The sequence below is a fragment of the Hyperolius riggenbachi genome, chromosome 4 (assembly GCF_040937935.1).
Source record: "Hyperolius riggenbachi isolate aHypRig1 chromosome 4, aHypRig1.pri, whole genome shotgun sequence".
NCBI lineage: Eukaryota > Metazoa > Chordata > Amphibia > Anura > Hyperoliidae > Hyperolius > Hyperolius riggenbachi.
The window spans coordinates 199,199,463-199,220,780 of NC_090649.1; the positions used below are offsets into that span (position 1 = coordinate 199,199,463).

At 41.3% G+C, this 21,318-nt stretch overlaps 1 protein-coding gene across 6 annotated transcripts in view; it reads right to left on the reverse strand.

Moving 5' to 3' along the window:
- The window catches only part of LPP (LIM domain containing preferred translocation partner in lipoma), a 419,710-nt gene that overhangs the window by 76,543 nt on the left and 321,849 nt on the right, over positions 1-21,318 (reverse strand). For all 6 annotated transcript variants that reach the window (XM_068281218.1, XM_068281216.1, XM_068281219.1 and 3 more), the window contains one exon: positions 8,755-8,860. In XM_068281218.1, coding sequence (XP_068137319.1) covers positions 8,755-8,860 — 106 coding nt within the window. The remainder of the gene's footprint in view (positions 1-8,754; positions 8,861-21,318) is intronic.

Consider the following 21,318-nt stretch of genomic DNA (forward strand, 5'->3'; position numbering starts at 1 on the left):
TCAGACACTCCAGGAAACAGACAGACACTCAGAAAGCCTTTCTGGGTACATTACAATATGAATACATCAGTTATGAATAAAATGCAAAGTCAGCTCTCAGAGCAAAACACTTTGGGAAGTTGTAATTTCTAAATGAATAATAATACTTATGATCAAATGCAAATATGATAACTGTATGGGATATCAAAAGTAGGAAAACATGTTTTTATTGAATATTAGGTCAGCGTTTTATACCGCTTTAAGCCACGAATAAAAAAAAAAAAAAGAGTTTTACTTGTCTAGGGCTTCTACCAGCCCCCTGCAGCCATCTCAAGATACAAGAAAGATTTATTCACCAAGTGCGGGGTTACCGTACTCGGAATTGCTTGTGGTACACATGGCTTAGGCAAAGTACACGACAACAGTTGTCTATATTACATATATGGCTACGATTAATAATCCGAACATTTGTATAGCGCTTTTCTCCTGTCGGACTCAAAGCGCTCAAGAGCTGCAGCCACTGGGACGCGCTCAAGAGGCCACTCTGCAGTGTTAGGGAGTCTTGCCTTGAACTCCTTACTGAATAGGTACTTGACCTAGCCAGGATTCGAACCCTGGTCTCCAATGTCAAAGGCAGAGCCCTTAACCAGTACACTATCCAGCCACTACACAAACTAACATTAACAATACATTTTATGTCTGCAATTACTACCATTATACATGCTACCAGCATTAGCACGATTACCTTGACGCAGTCCAAGCAGCATTAACAGTACGATGACATCATTGTGATAGTGAGTTAGATGCAGATGATGAAGCAGAAGAGCAGCACCTAAGGCAGGCATGCTGATTGCAGACTCGGAGGGAATAGTCAGGCGTCTGTGTTGTTGAGCAGTAGAACTGCCCTAGCAGCCACTCACAGAGCCTCCGGTCCCCCGCCACCAGCTACATTTTGTTTTCATTGACGAGTCAGCAGGCTTTCTGCGCATGCACAGGCCTCCGGTCCCCCGCCGCCAGCTAGATTTGTTTTTGCAGACATGCCCCGACAGGGAGTCAGCCGGCTTTCTGCGCCTGTGCAGGCCTCACCACGCATACACTTCTTCATTTACCCATCCTCAATAGCGCCCTGCACAGGCACAGGATGCTATTGCGGACGGGAACGCGAAGAAAAATATGCGTGGCCAGGCCTAATGGGCCTGTAGAGGCTCAGTGAGTGACTGTGAGGGCACGGGACAGCTGGAGGGGGCTAATAGATGCCCCGGGAAAATAAAACAGATTTTTTATTCCTGGTTTAAGTGCCCCCTTAAATCATTTAAGGCACATTTCATAGTGAATGAATGCAGCAAAAGAGTAGAGAGAAAATGTATTTTGGAAGTTTTCCCAGTTTCAGAAACTGAGCCAAGAAATAATCTGCTATGCTGCAATAGAATAATTTCTGTTTAGGCTGGAGCTTTAATTATTTCAAAAGGACAACGTAAACCACAGGGCTAAAAATGATCAATTACATATATGCTACCATATACATTCTTGGGTCACCCTGAGCTGCTTGGTTACTCTGTTGTACTCGTCCAAGCCCTATTTCATACAGCCTTATCAATCCCTGCCATGTACTGATGAGGACCAAAAGTCCGAAACAGGCTGTCTACATGTGGGTTTGATATGGCTGTGTAAAACTTAGAGCTATAGGCTTGCTATACACCAGCGGTTCTGGATGCCTGCTTGGCTTAACAAGGGGCGAAAAGGGATAATTTGCATATTTAGTAGTAGTGCATTGTGGGTAACCACAAATGTTCATTTATAACTGAATTATTGCAAATTTCGTTCCGTTTTAAGAAGGCAATTACACCAAGCTTTACATATATAAAGAACACTTATTTAAAAAAAAAAAAAAACAGCACCAAATACTTGAATCAAATAAAATCATGTTAAAATGCAATAAAAATAACCCCCCCTCCCCAACACAAGTGAATAGCGGTGTAAGGCCCCTTTCACATCAGGGATGATTTTGACGCAATGGCTATTGTGTGCGTTTTCAAAGATAAAATGTAAGTCTATAGACTTTCATTTTACCTTTCACATCTGACGCTGCATTGTTGTGCATTGCGGTTCAATGTTTCTTATAAGTAAATGTAAAACGCAAGCTCCGAAAAGAGCGTGCATTTTTAAAATGTTTCAAAGCAACCAGTAACAGCTGAAAATAAAAAAAATAATAAAATCTTCTGCATTTTCTGATGTGCTGTGATGGCTTGGAAATGCATTAAAAACATACTCTTGGTACATCACAGAGCACTACAACGCATATAAAAAATGCAAGAAAATGCATACATCAAAATGTATGTGTTGATCTGTTACCAACACCATTTTAGATGTGAAAGGGCCCTACGTTCTTGAGGAGCATGGAATTTACATAGATAAATAAATGGTATCATCCTGATTCAGAACGTCTTGGAATTTACATAGGAACTAGTTCTAAACATCTTTGGCGTGTGGCTACAATTACTTCATTAATCCTTTGTCAGTTTAAAATGGGAATTATTAAGGGCCCGTTTCCATTGAGCTGCAAGCGTCTGCGAAACGCACAGCGGCACTTCCGACTCTGCGGCTACGCAGAGGAAACCCATCAGCTCTGCCATGCATGGCTATGGGATTCACAGCCTTCCGCACCATTTTGGATGGCAATGTCGGCCGAATTGCTAGCGAAAGCGATTCGGCTGGTGGCGCAATTGTACCCTATAGCAGAGCTTTTCGCGCAATTTGCCTGCAGGGAAACTCTGCGAATTCAGCAATAGAATTAAAAAATTCAACTCATGTACTGACGATTTAGTGACTAAAACAGGAGGATCCTCCTGTGTGGAAATATGATAACCTTTCAATGATCATAGTGACCTAAAAATCAGCGTGATTTGTACTCAAGACCATACCTTCTGTTATTGTTAAGTTCTTGAATTGTTTGTTATTAAGTTATGTTAACGCAAGTCAGCCTTTGCAATAAACAGTAAAACAAATATTCTTTTACAGCCAAAAGTCTGCAATAGTCACTCTGGACTAGTAGAAGTGGTGAAATTGCTTTTGCTTTGGAAGCAGTGTATGTTTTGTGGCTTGCATTTATATTTTACTGTTTCTGTGACTGATTGTTTACGACTTGACAAAGCCAACATTTTTTTCCTTTTTGCTGTATTGAATGCTCATTTTTGGATGCATTTTGAAAATCCTTAATAAAACATTTTCAAAGAATATTGCTCAAATTATCAAAACATCCTAAACACAAGCACTGTGACAGTACTAGTAAAAGAACTTGTAAAGTATATCTAGGACAACGCTGAAACCTAGAATGTATATTTATTGTTAAGACCTGGCAGTGTATTTTTAAAAGCGATGGCATCAAAGAAATTAAATCAAAAGGTCCTATGTAATGTTTTGAACAGACATGACAATTTTCTGTGTGCCTGCATGAAAGAGCTTTAATTCCCAAAAGCCTGATGTTATCTGCTCACTGCACAGTCAGAAAATTCTTTCCAAAGACATTTTAGCAGTGCCAGAACATGAAATAAATGCTTGGGAAATGCTGACCTACTTAATCTACAGTAATTCTAATACTTCAGGGAGACCCAGGTTTCGGAAATCGTGTACATCTCACACATGGATCTCACAGCATTCCTACTTGATGTACATGTCTGTTATTTCAGTCGGTTCCCCCAAAACATGGTGTAATTTATGTATGACAGTATCCTGTGAGAAACTTTATGTGGTGCACTGAGATGAAGAGTAAGAACACAACCCGAGAAACTCCTAATTTTGATGGCAACTGCTTATAATGAATGGGTTGCTGCAGGTAAGTAGCAGATCTTGACAGTGAAAAAATGAGTTCCTACTAAACAGAGCTGAACCTGTGCAAGCAAAATCTATGAGAGGGATAAGGTTTGTGAGGGGAGTTCTTAAAAAATGCTATTACCAAGTATATAGGTACTGTGAGGTTTGAATACTTCTCAAAATAATGTTTCCACTAATCCACAGACTTGGTTCGCACTACGACAAATTAAAAATTGATACACTGCCTACAATTGTTTCCCTTTTGAACCGATCCTGTTTCCAACATGTTCTACACATTTTTCACACACTTTTTATCAGTTGCAAATGGGACTTAGCATATATATTTTTGTTTTTGTGGGGACAGGTTGACATACAGATACAGTATGTAAAAAAAAAAAAGTCTTCTGGACATTAGTATGCAATAGTATGGATTATGGTGAAATGGGACCCTAGGCAAGTAACAACTTTACATCTTTGGGTCCACCTTTAATAGACACCTGGCTTTTTTGGTAAGATTTGGTGGGGGCAGGGCCGTAGCAATAGGGGTTGCAGAGGTTGCGACCGCATCGGGACCCTTGGGTCAGAGGGGCCCCGGAGGGCCCTCCCTCAACTACAGTATTAGCTCTCTATTATTATTATTATTTAGTATTTATATAGCGCCGACATATTACGCAGCGCTGTACAATGTATATAAATATCTTGTCAATAACTGTCCCTCAAAGGAGCTCACAATCTAATCCCTACCATTGCCATATGTCTATATTATGTAGTGTAAGTACAGTGGTCTAGGGCCAATTTTAGGGGGAGCCAATTAACTTATCCGTATGTTTTTGGAATGTGGGAGGAAACCGGAGTGCCCGGAGGAAACCCACGCAGACACGGAGAGAACATACAAACTCTGCAGATAGTGCCCTGGCTGGGATACGAACCGGGGACCCAGTGCTGCAAGGCGAGAGAGCTAACCACTACGCCACCGTGCTGCTCTATTGGTCCTGTGCTCATAACAATCACTTCTATAGATACTTTGAATAATTGTAATCATTAACAAACTGTTCCCCATTCCCTTCTTGCACCTCTGACACTGTAGTTACCATTGGCAGGTTTTGGTGTACTGTATCAATTGTTATGTATAGAGTGCTTGGGGGGCCCCATTGTAAATGTTGCATCGGGGCCCACAGGTCCTTAGCTACGCCACTGGGTGGGGGTTAGCTTCAACTAGGCCCCTAGTCTCTCTACAAGCCCTAGGCAACTGCCTTAATGCCTTATGGACAATCCAGCTCTGTAAGTATGGTCTGGGTACCCTTATCATAAAGTGGGCATGAGTTACAAAGCTTTTCCACCTTATCTATGTTATATTTTTAAGCTCCCACAGGACGAAAATATAATATAATTAAGGCGAGAAAAGCAATATTGAAACAAAGTTAATCAGGAAAAACTTACTTTGAGTGATTATTCTGCTTGTAAATGCACTGAAAGGTTATTTTTATCAACTAAGTGATTAAAGGGAACCTTAAAGCAAAAAAAAAAAAAAAAAAAAAAAAAAAAAAAAGTGTTTCACTTACCTGGGGCGCTGCAGCCATCCTGTGACCTCGTAGTCACTCATGGCTCCTCCGGTACCCCGCCGCCAGCTAGTTTCATTTTTGCTGACTGAGTTGGTGGGCCGCCATGTGTACCTTTGCACGCATTTCCGCTGGTGCAGGAAGCCATCACAGACTTTTAACACATACATTTTTACGCATTACAGGTGCAATGCACCATGAGTGACTGTGAGGGCACAGGATGGCTGCAGGGGACTGGTAGATGCCCCAGGTAAGTGAAACACTTTTTTTTTTTATATAGAGGTAAGGTCCCCCTTCAAGTGATTTATGAGAAGTTTTGTGAATAGAGCCCATTGCAGCTTGGCTTCTGCACTGCAAATATTAGGCCCTCTACATTAAAATAACTATAGTTGTCATTGTGTGTTAAATGATCTTCCCTGGTATGTTCCTCTCCAAGATGGTGCTGTCCAGGAAACGAGAAACAGGAAATTATTGTATTATATTACTATCAGTGATGATCACCGGTTGAAATCCATCCAGGTAATCAAAGCACCTGTGCGGGTGGGCGAGGGGGGGGTCATGGTGAAATTTGCCCGGCAGGCGTCTTCTTTAATCCGTCCCACGGCGCCTTCCAGGCTGTGTTCCAAGCCGTGGTCATATGATTACAAACACTTCCTCCTTTTGGGTTTAAGGAGGAAGTGTTTGTAGTCACGTGACGCGCTTGGAATGCAGTGTGGGAGGCGCCGTGGGATGGATTAAAGAAGACGCCTGCTGGGTCAATTTAACCCCCCCTCGCCCACCTGCACAGGTGCTTTAATTACCTGGATGAAATCTGAATAAAATCTATTCGGCTTTCATCCTGTGATCATCACTGATCACTATGGTAGCGTGTTACCCCAAATTATATGTGGCACTAATCGGTTAATTGGTGGTACTCCCTGTTTCAGTACCTGTAGAATTGTTGTGCGTTACCTACAATACAGACTAGAAAGTCACAAATGGTCACCACAGAGGAGTTTGGTCAAACGTGTTTAGCAAAAAAGAAAAGAATAGGATTTAGAGATCAGATATATAACTAGGGGAACATGCTTATCTAACAAATCCTGTAGTTCTTTTTTAACCATGTCACCTCTATGGGTTTTTCCCCTTGAACACCAGAGCAATTTTCACATTTCAACACTGTGTCCATTCATTAGCCAATAAGCTTATCACTACTTATCACACTGAAATAATCCATACATTTGTTTCTCGCCACAAATTAGGCTTTCTTTGGGTGGTACTTTTTGCTAAGAATTATTATATTTCATATGCATTTTAAAGTGAATAGGGAGGGGGAAAAAAATCTCAGTTTTCAGCTAATATAGTTTTAAAATGAAACATGATACTGAAATGAAAGCTCATACTTTTTATTTGGCTATTTGTCCCGTTTATTACACCATATAAATTATGTCCTTAGTGCAATGTATGGTGACAATATTCTATTTGGAAATGTGTATTTTTTCCATTATGCGGTTATGGGTACTCTAACAATAATGTAAGCCCTAATTTGCAAAACAACAACAATACACCCTTTATAGCACACATATTTTAAAAGCGAAGTCACTAATATAACAATTTATGTATTGTCTTTTAAATTGTCACTTTAATTTTTTTTTTTTTTTTTTTTTTTTTTACACAATTGTGTTAGATGGGGGCAGGGAGGGAGCATAATGAATTATGGGCTTGTTATAGGGAATGTATCTTTTTTATTGTAATATTTGTGGCCACTAGATGCCACCACACATTTCACTGTTTGGTAAGAACATAGCTCGAGATGCTTCCAGTCAACAGGAAATGCACAGGGACTGTCATTTTTACAAGGAAATTATTGTGTTGTTCATTGCAACAGCAATCATTTTAATGTAAACACTTTGATTGGGTTTAAGTACATATGTTCCTATTCCCCAACCTGTGCACAACCGCGAAGGTGTGTGTGTGTGTGTGTGTGTGTGTGTGTGTGTGTGTGTGTGTGTGTGTGTGTGTGTGTGTGTGTGTGTGTGTGTGTGTGTGTGTGTGTGTGTGTGTGTGTGTGTGTGTGTGTGTGTGTGTGTGTGGGGGGGGGGGGGGGGGGGGTGCGCATAGACAGGGATGAGCATCTGCTGTCTGGGAGCTCAGGTGAGATTTTCAGGGACCAACCACGTATGTGATGCCAAGGAAATAGCTGCTCAGGTGTATAAAACATGATAAGCCGGTTGCCAGGCTTCGACCGGATTGCTCATTACGGTCCTGGACCAAACCACATCAAAGAAGAGACGGCACCATCACTGGCTGCAAAAACATTGCTGTGTATTGCAGAACAGGAACTCCTGTTCCGCAATACACAGCAATGTTTTTGCAGCCAGTGATGGTGCCGTCTCTTCTTTGATGAGATTTTCAGGGACGTAGATCCTCGTCCTGCGGGAGGGGAAGTGGTTAATGTAGAACACTGATATTGCCATAACATAAGGTGTCATCAAGACCAGCACCATGAAAATGAACAGTAAAGAGAGGCTGGTGCCTTTAGCAATCATTAAAAATCCTAGTCCTGTTACCAGATAAAGACTGATTAGCTGATTTGGGCATCTGCCCTACTTTTGCTCCACATGTTTCCACATTTGCATGTATAAATTGGCATACTGTATCTACATCAGTGAAATTGGAGGTCTTCAAATTGTTTTTTATTGTAAGATATGGCTTCTGATGGCTCACCTGCGGAACATAAAAATTACATGTATAGGCCACTTATTCAGGCACAAAATATTGACCTGGATAACCCATAAGGCTGATTGCGCACATGGGGCTTGATTCACTAAAACAAATAGCACGCCTTATCATAGTGAGCGCTACGAACTTGCAGGGACTCAGGGCAGGACGAGTGGAGGCATAATTTTGCTATGCTACTCTGATAAGGCATGTTAACTTTGATAAGGCATGCTATTTGTCTTAGAGAATGAAGCCCGCGGTGCGACTGTCCTGCAGCAGGAGAGCCCGCCACAGGACAATCACACTGCACCATTTCGTATTTTAAACACCCTGCTGCAGAGTGCGCCAACAGGGTAACTTATTTAACTGCGGCGCCAACTCTGGGATGTGCTCCATGTTGGACAGAAAGTAGGTCACTAGATTTTTAAAGATCGCTGAATGCACGCCGCACTGCTAATGCAACAATCTAAATAGATGGTAGTGGTGACATTGACCCCAATGCAATCACATGCCAAGCGCTACCACTCGTACCACAACATGGCTACTGTGACGTGATGCGATAGTGTGCAAGGGGCCTACGTTTCTCTGGTTCAAATGTAATCATTTTTCATATGCATCCCTACAAGGGTCCTGAAATGTATGAAGGCCAGTTGAAAGTTACATTTCATTTGGCAATTTAAATTTTCTTTAAATAGAGGATTCGTACCAAAATATTCTTCAGAGGGAGGGTTTTCCATGTCATACAGCATCTTCTTAGTGAGTCTATCCAATTCATCCTCAGGTCTAAGAACAGGACCTGTAGAGTACTGTGCCTGGAACGGAAGATTAAAAATATGAACATAGAATAAAATCTCTCTAGGTGCAAACATTAATGCTAATGTTATGCCATTATCTCTGCCATTGTGCTGTACAGTGTTAAAGGGACTCCGAGCAGTGCAGAAACTATGGAAAGATGCATATCATTTTAAAGCTCTCTTTCTCCTCTTTCCAATGATATATAAACCGCCGCCCAACGCCTTTTAGTTTTCGCTATTTTCGCGATTGAAATTGCCGCGGCCGCGATTTCAATCGCGAAAATAAAGAAAACTAAAAGGCGTAGAGCGACGATTTAGGTGTCGCCAGAAAGAGGAGAAAGAGAGCTTTAAAATGATATCCATGTTTCCATAGTTACTTGTATTACACAGGACGACACTTTCCCCAGTGTCAGCAGCTCCATTCAGCAGAAAAAGTCGCCCTGTGTAATACAATGTAACTATGGAAAGATGGATATCATTTTAAAGCTCTCTTTCTCCTCTTTTTGGCGACACCTAAATCGTTGCTCTACGCCTTTTAGTTTTCTTTATTTTCGCAATTGAAATCGCGGCCGCGGCAATTTCAATAGCGAAAATAGCGAAAACTAAAAGGCGTAGGGCAGCAGTTTATATATCATTGGAAAGAGGAGAAAGAGAGCTTTAAAATTATATGCATCTTTCCATAGTTTCTGCACTGCTCGGAGTCCCTTTAAGGCCTGGTTTATATCTTAGAACATCTGCAGCCAACATTCTGGGTGAATGATCTTGCAGATCAGTAAACGGTCAGACAGAAATGCCACACAAACATACACACATCTACCATGGTTCTCCAGTCTAATCATTTGTTCCCTGAAGTTTGGTTGGGTTTTCTGCTGTATTGATTGGGCATTTTATGTGCAACATCAATAAATACTGTTACATCCAATCATTTCTCAGTAATTTATGCTTGGTAGGTGTCACATTCTTTTAAACGGTCAACCTGATCATTTTGATTGGATTGTTTGCCAATGTTCAGCAAATATTTTGTCATGCACTAGCGCTAGCAGCTATACTGGAGTCAGATCGGAAAATGTACAATAGCTCTTCCTCAAATATTAACCCACAGCAATTATAAACAACAAGTTTCCGGTTTCCCTGTGCAATGCCTTAAAGCGATTGTTTACACATGTAGAGCATTTTGACAATTAACATCAAATTCTGTTCTAGATGAGCTAAAGTCCCTGTACAGCAAAGATAGCCGGCAGGTAAATATAGCCTGTCTGTGTGACTCATGCTGAAGGGAACAAAACTACTGAACAGCAATTTATATACGTTTTCAAATCTTACTGCTCTAAAAACTGATAATCTGGGAGAAACATACTGGTAATTGACAGAGTAAAGTTTAAGTTATTTCACAGTATAGGATAGTCTCTCCTAGCAGGTATTATTTCACTTTTTATTATCACAAGTACATAGTAATGGCATTCCCCTTAAAATGTGAATATTTTAGGGTACATTTTGTCTAATACATGAAGCAAAAAAAGCGTTTAAGTAATATGCATACTATACCAAATCATTATTTCAAATCCTATTGACTGAATCATTTCTGAAGATGTCCATGAGCACAAGGAAAAGGGGGGGGGGGGGGGGCGTGGTTGCCAGGTTACCTGCTGCTACCCAATCAAATATGTCCTGTGGACACTGCCCTACGTACAGTGTAGGCGTTAATATTGTGGGAGTGGACAAAAAATCGACTTAAAGGAATACTATCGATACCCAAGTGTTCTAAAATGACAGTGTGCAAATAATGTCTAAGTAGCTGTGTAAACATTTTCCTACTTTTCATGTTAAATATCAGAGGCAAAAGCTGTAATTTATTGAGGGTAGGATTTAGCTATTTTGGGACAAATCAATTGCAGAAGGGGTGTCTGCTTCAATGCACAGCCAGAGTTGCATATCAGACTTCAGTCAGAAATACAGGATACAGGATCTGCAGCTGTTGGGAGCTCTCTCTCTCTGTCATACACAGAGCTACACATGGAGTTAACTGATCAAGTGTGAGAGGAATTTCCCCTCTCCTCATGGTTCAGTCAGCCGTCAGTTTTAGCGTCAGTAAAGTTTGAATGTATTTTGATAACAGTAATCAAAGAAGTTGCTACTAAAATGTATACACCAGTACTTCGCAGCACTTCCCAAACAATTCCTGTGTCAATTGAAAAAAATATGTGAATCGATAGTATTCCTTTAAATCAGAAAAATCTGTGTCTTTCCTTTTTAGGCAGAGCTCCCAACTGCTAAACTGAAAGTCAATTAATTATGAAACAAATCTCTGCACTTTCTTCTGATGTCCATCTTTTAAGAGGTGAATAGTACCTGCATAAACAGAAGGATTAAAGAACAAGCGACACCCATGCTAACCTAGGAATAAAAACCACATATATAAGTAGATAAATACTATCTCTACTTACATAACAGATGTATTGTGCTACCCACGTAATTATTACTGTGAATTTTACAAAGGAAAAGCAGAAAATCCTATTCTAGGCAGTGGCCATCTTGCCAAGCTAATGCTGACATCATATCCTCCCTGACTCTTTCCCTCCTCCCTTCTCTTGCTCATTGTGTATTCATTAGCTGCCCTCCTCCCAGAGTCTTTTTTTTTTATTTACACATCCAATCACTGAGTCACCTCAGCCTTGCTTGTAAACACAAATGATCAGCTAAGCAGTGAAATAAATGGAAGAGGAGGAATAAATTATAGATAAAAAGAACTCCCAGCATTCAACTTTTTGGGCACTGTTTGGCACTAGGGCCAGTGCTCCTAAAGTATGTAATAACTCCAAACCATAACAGCAGAAAAAGTTTTGAATGCAGGATTAGCATCTTTATCACTTAATACATTCAGACCACTTGCTGTTGAAATTAGATTTTTATGGTGACAATACCGCTTTAAAAAGTAGCTGTCAAATATTTTTATGTGGAGGGCCCTAAGCTCTACAATGAGATGGTGGATGATACCACAGTTTCCTGATATCTGTGCTTTTTCAGATAATGTTAACAGTTTTCTAGACTGCTTTGCTAGCCAGCTTTGCTACATGTAGAATGAAAAAGATCTAACTACTGAGGGATTACACAAGGTGTTCATAACCCTTCTCTCCTTTTTCTATGACAGCACAAATATACCAGGGCTAGGAGTAGTCCTCTTCACACTATGGCCAACTGCAGCTTCCTGTTGCTCTGAGCAGAATATGTAAGCCTTGCTTTCATTCCCCTAATATGTACAGCAGATTGTAAGCAATACTCGCTTCTTTTGTAATTAGATTCACAGAAAACATAGTAAGCGAGGCAAAAAGAACACAATGTTCAGAACTGCCAGTCATGGTTAAATAATTAGTCACCATTACATGAAACTGCTCATGATGCTCTGTAAAAGGAGGAATTGCTCCAGTTATTATAGAAGCAGCATAATTTAGCAATTTGTACCATGCCAATGTTCTCAGATGTCGGCAAATGCATAAATATATGTGTAATGTACATTTTCCATGAGACAAAACTATTATACAATCGTAACTCACAGCTGAGGGTTGTTTGTAGGCAGTGATGTAGCTCTTAGGTTAAGAGTTCTGGGATTCGTTATCTGGTAGGAAGTGCTCAGGTTCATACTACTTTCTGCCTATTTTTCATGTGATCAGCTAAAAAAATCCAAGGACAAAGAATAATACTGTATATAAAGTGGCTTTGTTACATTACTCAGGTTTACCTTGGAGCCCTATTTGTCTGACAAAGTAACCTATGTTTCCTAATGTCTTAACCACTTTAGTACTGGACAGCTCTGGCCCCTTAAAGGGGGTACGCGAGATAACGGCGCTGGGGACTTGGGCGCAGGATTCAGCCGGTATATTGCTGATCCTGCTGCCGCACAAGTCCCGGCCGTATTAAATACTATTCCCCCTCCAGGCCACCATGGATGGTGGGGAATGAAATAATTCGGCTTCCAGCTATTGCTGGAAGACGAATTACAGTGTTTTAAAATTAACTTCAGCTCCGTCTTCTAATGGCGCCGGAGTTACTCCCTGTGCCTGCTATAGCCGTAATTCCTATTACGGCCTATGGTGGCGCCGGCTGCGCCCAAATCTCCTGCGCTGGTTTCAGCGTGTTCGCCTTAAAGGACCACTATCACGGAAATTGTAAAAAAGTTTATATGTAAACACATACAAATAAGACGTACGTTTCTTTCAAAGTAAAATAAGCCATACATTACCTTTCTCCTATGTTACTGTCACTTACAGTAGGTAGTAGAAATCACAACATGGGAGAAAAGTAATTTATAGTTCATTTTACTCTGCAAGAAATATACTTATTTGTATAGGTTTACACAACTTTAACATTTTACAATTTTCGCGATAGTGGTCCTTTAAAGCACCACTCCAGCGAAAGGTATGCAGTTAAAATCTGACAGAACCAACCACTTCTGGACTAGTCCATCATGGAGGGTTCTCTGTTCTAAAGCATTTCCTGAATGGCAGTTGCAAAGTCTAACTGACAAAATAGTGTGCAAGTGAGTAGGAAGGCTGGCTGGTATCTTACTATTTTGGCAGTTAAACTGCTATTCAGAAAATGCTTTTGAAAACAAAGAAAACCCTGAGAGGCCCCCATGAGGAGATGGACTAGTCCAAAACCTGTTGGTTCTGTCAAGATTTTAACTGCTTACTTTTTTCCTTGAGTGGTCCTTTAAAGAGAAACTCCGACCAAGAATTGAACTTTATCCCAATCAGTAGCTGATACCCCCTTTTACATGAGAAATCTATTCCTTTTCACAAAAAGACCATCAGGGGCGCTGTATGACTGATATTGTGGTGAAACCCCTCCCACAAAGAAATTCTGAGTACGTACTCTTGGCAGTTTCCTGTCTGTGAACCCTGTTGCATTGTGGGAAGTAGCTGTTTACAGCAGTTTCCAATTGCAAAAACAGGAAGCAGCAGCTACATCACTTGCCAGCAGTAAAATGTCACCATGTGATAAATGTCAGAACATAAATCAGGGATTTAAAATATTTTACAATGGGCAAACACTGACTAAATCATTTATACATAATTATTGTAAAAATGAAGCACTTTTTTATTACATTATTTTCACTGGAGCTCCTCTTTAAGGACCAGAGCCATCATCTCCCTATTTCCTACTTTGATATGCAGAAGCTCTGCTGTCAGTGTGACAGCAGAGCGAGCGCAGCGTCGCAAATGACGGCATGAGTGGCAAGAGTGTCGAGGCCGCGCGGTAGGGATGATTGAAGTTCACACCCTGGCAGGTATAACAGGACATAAACAGGGCATAGATGTCAATCAATGCACACACAGATTAATTTGAAAACACAAACTATATGATCTGATTAGTAAAGACCCCCCTCAAACTTTTTCCTCTCTTTGGTTCTTTATTTATGTACTCTGTAATTTCTAGAACCCCCCGTGCAAGACCTATTCCACTTTATCTTGTTACTGCATCGGTGTAGGCTCTTGTCATTTCAGAATCAGAATCAGTATCTTTTATTTCGCCAAGCACGGCTGGGCCGTGCCCGGAATTGGGTTTGGCAAGTACAGGGCTAGTGTGAGAACGAGCAGGACATAACGATACATATATGTAAGCAGACAGACAATATAAAGGGTACAGTTACAGCATTTGGACACATTTGAACACGTGTATATGAAGTGTGCACCCGTGCGGTCAGGCTGGGTGCTACCAGACACCACTTGTCGTGGTAGGATGAGGAGGGATCTAAGAGTTCTAAGAGTTCAGATAATTTACAGCTGAGGGGAAGAAACTGTTCCTGTGCCTTGTGGTCCTGGTGTAGATGGATCGAAATCTCCGGCCTAGGGGGAGCCTACTAAAGAAGCGGAAACCTGGGTGGGACGGGTCATTAGCGATTTTTTGAGCTCTGGAGCGCAGTCTAGAGTTGAAAATCTGGTCAAGAGAGGGGAGTGGTTTCCCGATGATTCTCTCCGCTGATCTGATGACCCTCTGCAGTTTGTGTCTGTCGCTGGCGGCGGCGGCGGATTTCAAATGCATGTTTTATGAAATGATCATAGGAATAAATGTTTACATGTCAGACGGTCTGACAATTTTTGGGGGGACAAGGTACAGTGGCGGTAACATGTCTAGAGCTTAATTAAGGAATTTACAGGTATTTTAACACTTGTCAACTGAAACTTGATAGACTAGTGGGGGAGCGGCCAAAGTAAATAGATAAAAAAAAAAAATTTTTTTTTACACTGGATTAACTGATGTCCAGCTTGTGGGACTTTAACATCTCTTACCAGACTTGCATGCATCTGTCTATAACATTAGCTTTAGATGACTCTATTGATGCATTTTTGAAGATAGCACACACTTCAACAGCGGATATCTTACTAGATACATACTGTCTGAGTTTTACAGTAAATAGCACATGTTACTCCAACATGCTCGCTAACCATGTGCATCTAATCTGGTGTACCTTGTATAGCCAACAAAAAGCAAAAGATGCAAGATAGTATGACCTTTACCCCACAACATTGTTGAATTGAAGATAGTAGCAGTAGGGTATTGTACCGTGTTAGCCATCAGTAAAAGCAAGAAGTTTTAAATCAGGATGATACCATTTATTAATTTTTAGTTAGCCAATAAATGGTATCATCCTGATTTAAGGGCTCGTTTCCACTATAGCGAATCCGCATGCGGGCACTGCATGCGGATTTGCATACTTAATGTTAGTGGATGGGGCTGTTTCCACGTGTGCGGCGGCGTTTTTCGATGCGGGGAAAATCTGCACGACAGGGTTGTGCAGATTCGCGTGCGGGAGGAATGCGGGCGAATCGCCGCTAATGTATTCATTAGGGAAATCACATGCGGCTTTGTCATGCGGATTTCCCCGGGATTTCGCATGCGATTTCGCATGAAAGCCAATGGAACTTAACACCGGCAGTGACATGGTTAAATTCGCATGGCTCCTTGCCATGCGAAATCGCATGCGAAATCGCGGGTAAATCTGCATGCGGAAACGCAGCCGCATGCGATTTCTTCAGCGGTGGAATCCAGGCGATTCCGCACCGCTACAGTGGAAACGAGCCCTAAAACTTCTTGCTTGAATTGAAGATGTTTGAGATTTTTCAACTTGAGTGAACCTGAGGTGAGAGTTTTATGGAAGCTGCCTTATTTATTTTTCCTTTTCAGCAATACCAATTGCCTGACTTGTCCTGCTTATCCTCTGCCTTTAATACTTTCAGCCATAGACCCTGAACAAGCATATGCAGATCAAGTGTTTTTGACATTGTTGTCAGATCTGACATGATCAGCTGCATGCTTGTTTCTGGTGTGATTCAGACACCACTGCAGCCAAATAGATCAGCAGGAATGCCAGACAACTGGCACTGTTTAAAAGGAAATAAATATGGCAGATTCCATAAACCACTCACCTCGTGTTCACTTTAACTGTATGAATTAATGGCAAAAATTAAATGTAACATCCAGATACAAGAGGTTTTTTTTTATTGGTCACTGGATCAAATACATTTCTGAATAATGAAATTCTAAGGAAGCAAACTGTATTCAGATATGAGCTTCCATTATTAAAGAGGAACTTCAGCCTTAACAAAACATACTGTCATTAAGTTACATTAGTTATGTTAATTAAAATAGATAGGCAATATAATCTCTTACCCACCCTTTTTTTAAAAGAACAGGCAAATGTTTGATTTCATGAGGGCAGCCATCTTTTTGGTTGAAAGGAGGCGACAGGGAGCATGAGACAGTTCCAACTGTCCTGTGTGCTGATTACCCCTCCCAGTTGCCAGGCAACGTGAACAACATAGGAAATCCCATCATGCTTTGCACAGCATCAGGGAAAAAAAGCTCGAGCAGATTTTAGTCCAGAGGTTCACTTTAAGTATATAGTCAAATAAAAATCAAGGCTGCAGAGAGTGTCGTTTTATTAATCAGGGCTTCCTACCTGCAATACTATGATCATCTTAAAAGGAGATTCCACCATTGCAGTTCAGCTTTACATATTGTTGGGATAAATGGCAAACATTATTTCAAGCTGCATACCTTTTATATCTGGACCCAAATGTAGCTGCTCTCTTTTCTGTTCAGTTAATGAGTGACCCATTATGCCTCTGTCTGATAATTAAAAGTGCTTTTTAAAGTGAACCTCCAAACTAAAAATCTACTCCGCAGCACTGAAAAGGCTTGGTGTTTCTTTAAAGAGACTCTGTAACAAATTGTTTATCTTTATTTCTTCTATGCTATAAGTTCCTATGCCTTTTCTAATGTGGTCTGGCTTACTGCAGCTTTTCCTAATTGCACAGTAGCTGTGTTATCTCTGTTATATGATCTAATCTTCTCTCTATAGTCGGCACAGTCAGGCTGAGGCAGTCAGACTGGAATGTGCAGGGCTGCTTGTGATTAGCTAGAAGCTGTACACACCCCCTGCAGGCTCTGTGTGACTAACACACTCTGCTTAGCTGAGCCTATTAGAAGCTGGTTAGTTTGTTTGTAAACACTGCCTAAAACTGGCAATTACAAGCCAGGTTTGCAGCAGAGAATGGCAGAAACAGCACAGAGGGGACCAGGAGCACATAATGAATAGAATGGTATGCTTTTTATTGTAAGAATTTCAGAGTACAGATTCTCTTTAACAGTTTCACAGAACTTTGTTTTTCTTACCCAAGCCTCATTTTCAGCTGCACAGAAGAAAATTGCCTGTATGTTTGTTTACGCTGAAGTTCCCCTTTCAGTTTTAAAGGAAACCTGACAAAAATTCACACATACATGGTGCTTCCTCCCGCCCCCTCTGGCCTGATTGCCCCCTCCGTGCTGTCCTCCACCTCCTGGATCTTCCGTAAGAGCTCCCGGTATCGGGGTTTACTGCGCATGCCCGCCCCACTCCCATCGCCGGGAGCTTACTGCGTAGACGCAGAACTCTCCTAGCAGAGGAAGCATGCGCAGCTGCACTGCACATGCGCCGGCTGGCCAAGATACCGGGACCCCTTACGGAAGATACAGGAGGCGGAGGACGGCGGACAGGCTGGAGGGGGCTGGAGGAAGCCCCAGGTATGTAGGTTTTCTTTTTTCTTTTCATCTCAGGTACACTTTAATGTGCATGAAATAACTTAAAATGTAAATTGGCTGAATAATGTCTTTTTATTACTACTTTTGCTGGTTATAAAGTACAATCTTATCCCATGCCACATTTACATAAAAGGCTCCACCCACTCTCCACAGTGGACAAATAGGTTGCAGGAGAGGGGGAAGATTGATGAGTAGATTGCATGGGAGGTAAGTATGATGTATGCATGTTTATCTTGACTTTTCATTTGCAGTTCAGGTTTGCTTTAAACTGTGTGCCTGAAAGATGGCTTTAACAACTGAACTTCATCATGTAACCCTGTTCCAATTGCTATCATCTCCCAGGAAACAAGTCAAATAATATCAGCTACCTGTACCTAGCCCTCCTCTCTACCTAGTAAATTACGTAAATGTTTGGCCACAAGCTAACTAAACTTTTTGAAAGTGTAAGCCGATGAGTAATATGAACTTCTCTCCTTTTTTAGATAAGTAGTGTGAGCTTATATTTCCCATATACACCACAGGAAATAAGTCACACTCCGAAATCTTTCCTCTTCACACCCTGAATTTACAATACTTTGACAAGGACATAAAGTAAGTGGCTGTGTGGGTTTTGGATAATTATGTAAATTGTCCAGCTGCTTGGTACAGAGAGAGGTGCAGAAACACTGATAATAGCTACTGAAGTGAGTCATTTAATCTGTGTTTTACTTCATCTACAGCAGTGCTAATTTATCGATTCATTCCCATTAAGATTATAAGCTTTTTATGTTTGCAACAGGCAAGATGATGACTAGTTCTTCTTGAGGACAAGACTCTCCATCTTGCTTTATCAAGGATCTCACAGGCAATCACATTTGGGTAATTATGCCTTTCAATTTAAGCAAAACCCACTCACTTTATCAGTTGGCTTACTGGCAAAAAGAAAAAAAAATATCAAAAAGGATACAGCACAATGCAGCACGGCATTCCAATTGGGGACAGACAATATAGATTCAGAAAATGACAAGGAAATCCAAGATTCAAGCAATTTATGGTCATTGTGTAACACACCAAAAATACTATTCATGACAAAATATTTAAAACATCCCTTTTTCTAAGGAGTTTAAAGCTCCTTGGAGACCAGCACAATCCAAACATGCTTGGTCTTAGTCTGTAGGCTGTGTCACACAAAGGAATGCTCAGCTTAATAAAAATGTTACATCATGAAATAAGAGGGGCAGACCAATAGCTTATTAAAGCCCAGCTCTGCAAAGTTTATCATCAATGTGTTCAAATGTTAACATTCTGTTTAAAATTTTTGATCACAAGCTGGTTAGTTGAGGGAGTTGCTTGCAATCTCCGTGGATGTGTCTTGTATTGCGCCTATAGCAAGGGCAATCTATGCTTCCAAACATGACCAGTGTCTGGGCTCTTGACCAGGTACTTAAGTGAAAGAAACTTTAGTTAATTTATATAATCTCTCTCTAAGATTCATTGTTTTGCTAGTAGGCAGTTATCTGACCTTGCTGGACAGAGAGTTAGCATGTGCAGTCTGAATACGCCTTTAGCAGCCAATTTATTTCCTTATTTGTTACATTTCCCTGCTTCTAATTAGTACTGCTGTAATGTGTATTTATGGCCACTTGTCACTAGAGGGCAGTGCGAGACAATAGCAGAGCAGTTCTGTTTTCATTTTCTATATTTTCAGCTAGTAGAGATAGATCAAAGCATTCCAAGAATTTACAGCAAGAGTTTTGCAGACTGAGGTCAAAAGCAGTGCACTTATCTCAAACAGCAAAACACTATTGAAGCTTCTAATGGGTTAATGGGAGCTCCAAACTTTTGTGCAAATTATAAAACATAGCTTGAGATTTTAACATGGCGTTTCCTTCAGAAACTGAAAGAGTCATCTGTCAATCTTAAAAGTAGCAAGGAGAAAGTTTTAAAGTAAAGATATTTCCATGTTGGCCACTGGCTATACTTACAGTCAGTGTGATCAGTTACAAAATTCACTTTAGTATAGTGTAGCTTTATTTATTGGATTTATATAGCGCTAACATATTATGCAGGGCAGTACAATAAATAAGGTTACAGTCAATGATAATGGGGATGACAAACACCACAATACAGTTAATACGCAGAAAGACACATTGCCAGATCATACACTAGAGAAGTAGTTCCAGCTCTTCAAATTAACGATATTCTGTGGGCTATATGCACAATCCAGTAGGATACACAAGGGGGGAGCGATCTGACAAAGGGAAGGGGTTGTGAAATAGGTTAGGCTGCATTAAGAAATTCTAGGGAGAGTTAGGACATCAGCGAGGTGGAGTAAGCCTTCTTGAACAGGTGAGTTTTGAGGGCTTGTTTGAAGGTGCTGAAGGAGGAGGCAAGCCCGATGGGCAGTGGGAGAGAGTTCCACAAGATGGGGGCCGCTCTACTGAAGTCCTATAGTCACACATGGGAGTGTGAGATGCATGGGATGTTAGGAGGAGGTCGTTGGAGGAGAGGAGTGGGCAGCCGGGTATGTATCTCCTGACCAGGAGCTGTACAACAAAGAACAATAGGAAGCATAGATGCACAGGTGCCTGCTAACAACTTGTAACCACTTATTCCTGTCAATTGCCTGAAGAAGTGGGTGAAATATCTTCAAAACGCATCACATTGCTTTGTGGAGTATACATTCAAATTTTGCCTGAATCAAACAATTTGAGTCTTCAATGGGGAGGTATGTCCACCACTACCTCCAATTTTAAACAGTTTTTAGTGTATTTTATGCTGCCAGGATACAGCAGTCATGGGAATATCAGGAAGCACAAATACGCTGAACGTACTGTACAGCTCTAAATAGCTACGTCAAGCTAATACCATCCTACCTATAAACTACGGCTACAGCTTATATATGTTACGGCCAGAAACCGAAGTTTGGCCACTTCGGGTTCAGGGCAGCCAATGTGCGAAGTGGCCGCTGTGCTGCAGCCAATGTGAGAAATGGAATGATTTCTGTAACATTAATGTATCTTCTGGCCGCAGCACAGCGGCCAAATTTATCACAACTTAGTTAATTTAATGAAATTAAGCCGGCGGCAACAGATGAAGCCACCGGCTTTTGCTCTCCCTCTCTCTCCTCCCTCCGCCTCTCTCTCTCATGGGCAGCCGGCGGGGACATGCGTGTCCCCCAGAGTCGTTCATCGCGCCAGGAAAGCAGAGCGGGGAGGCTGCAGACATTGCTTCTGCCAGCACCCGCTCTGCAAGAACGGCAGGATTCCCTGCCGCAACGAACGACTCTGGGGGGACACGCGTGTCTGCTGCCCATAAGAGAGAGAGAAGCGTGGGGGAGGAGAGAGAGAGAGGCAGAGAAAAAGCCGGTGGCTTCATCTGTTACATTGCCGCCGGCTTCATTTCGTGAAATTAACTAA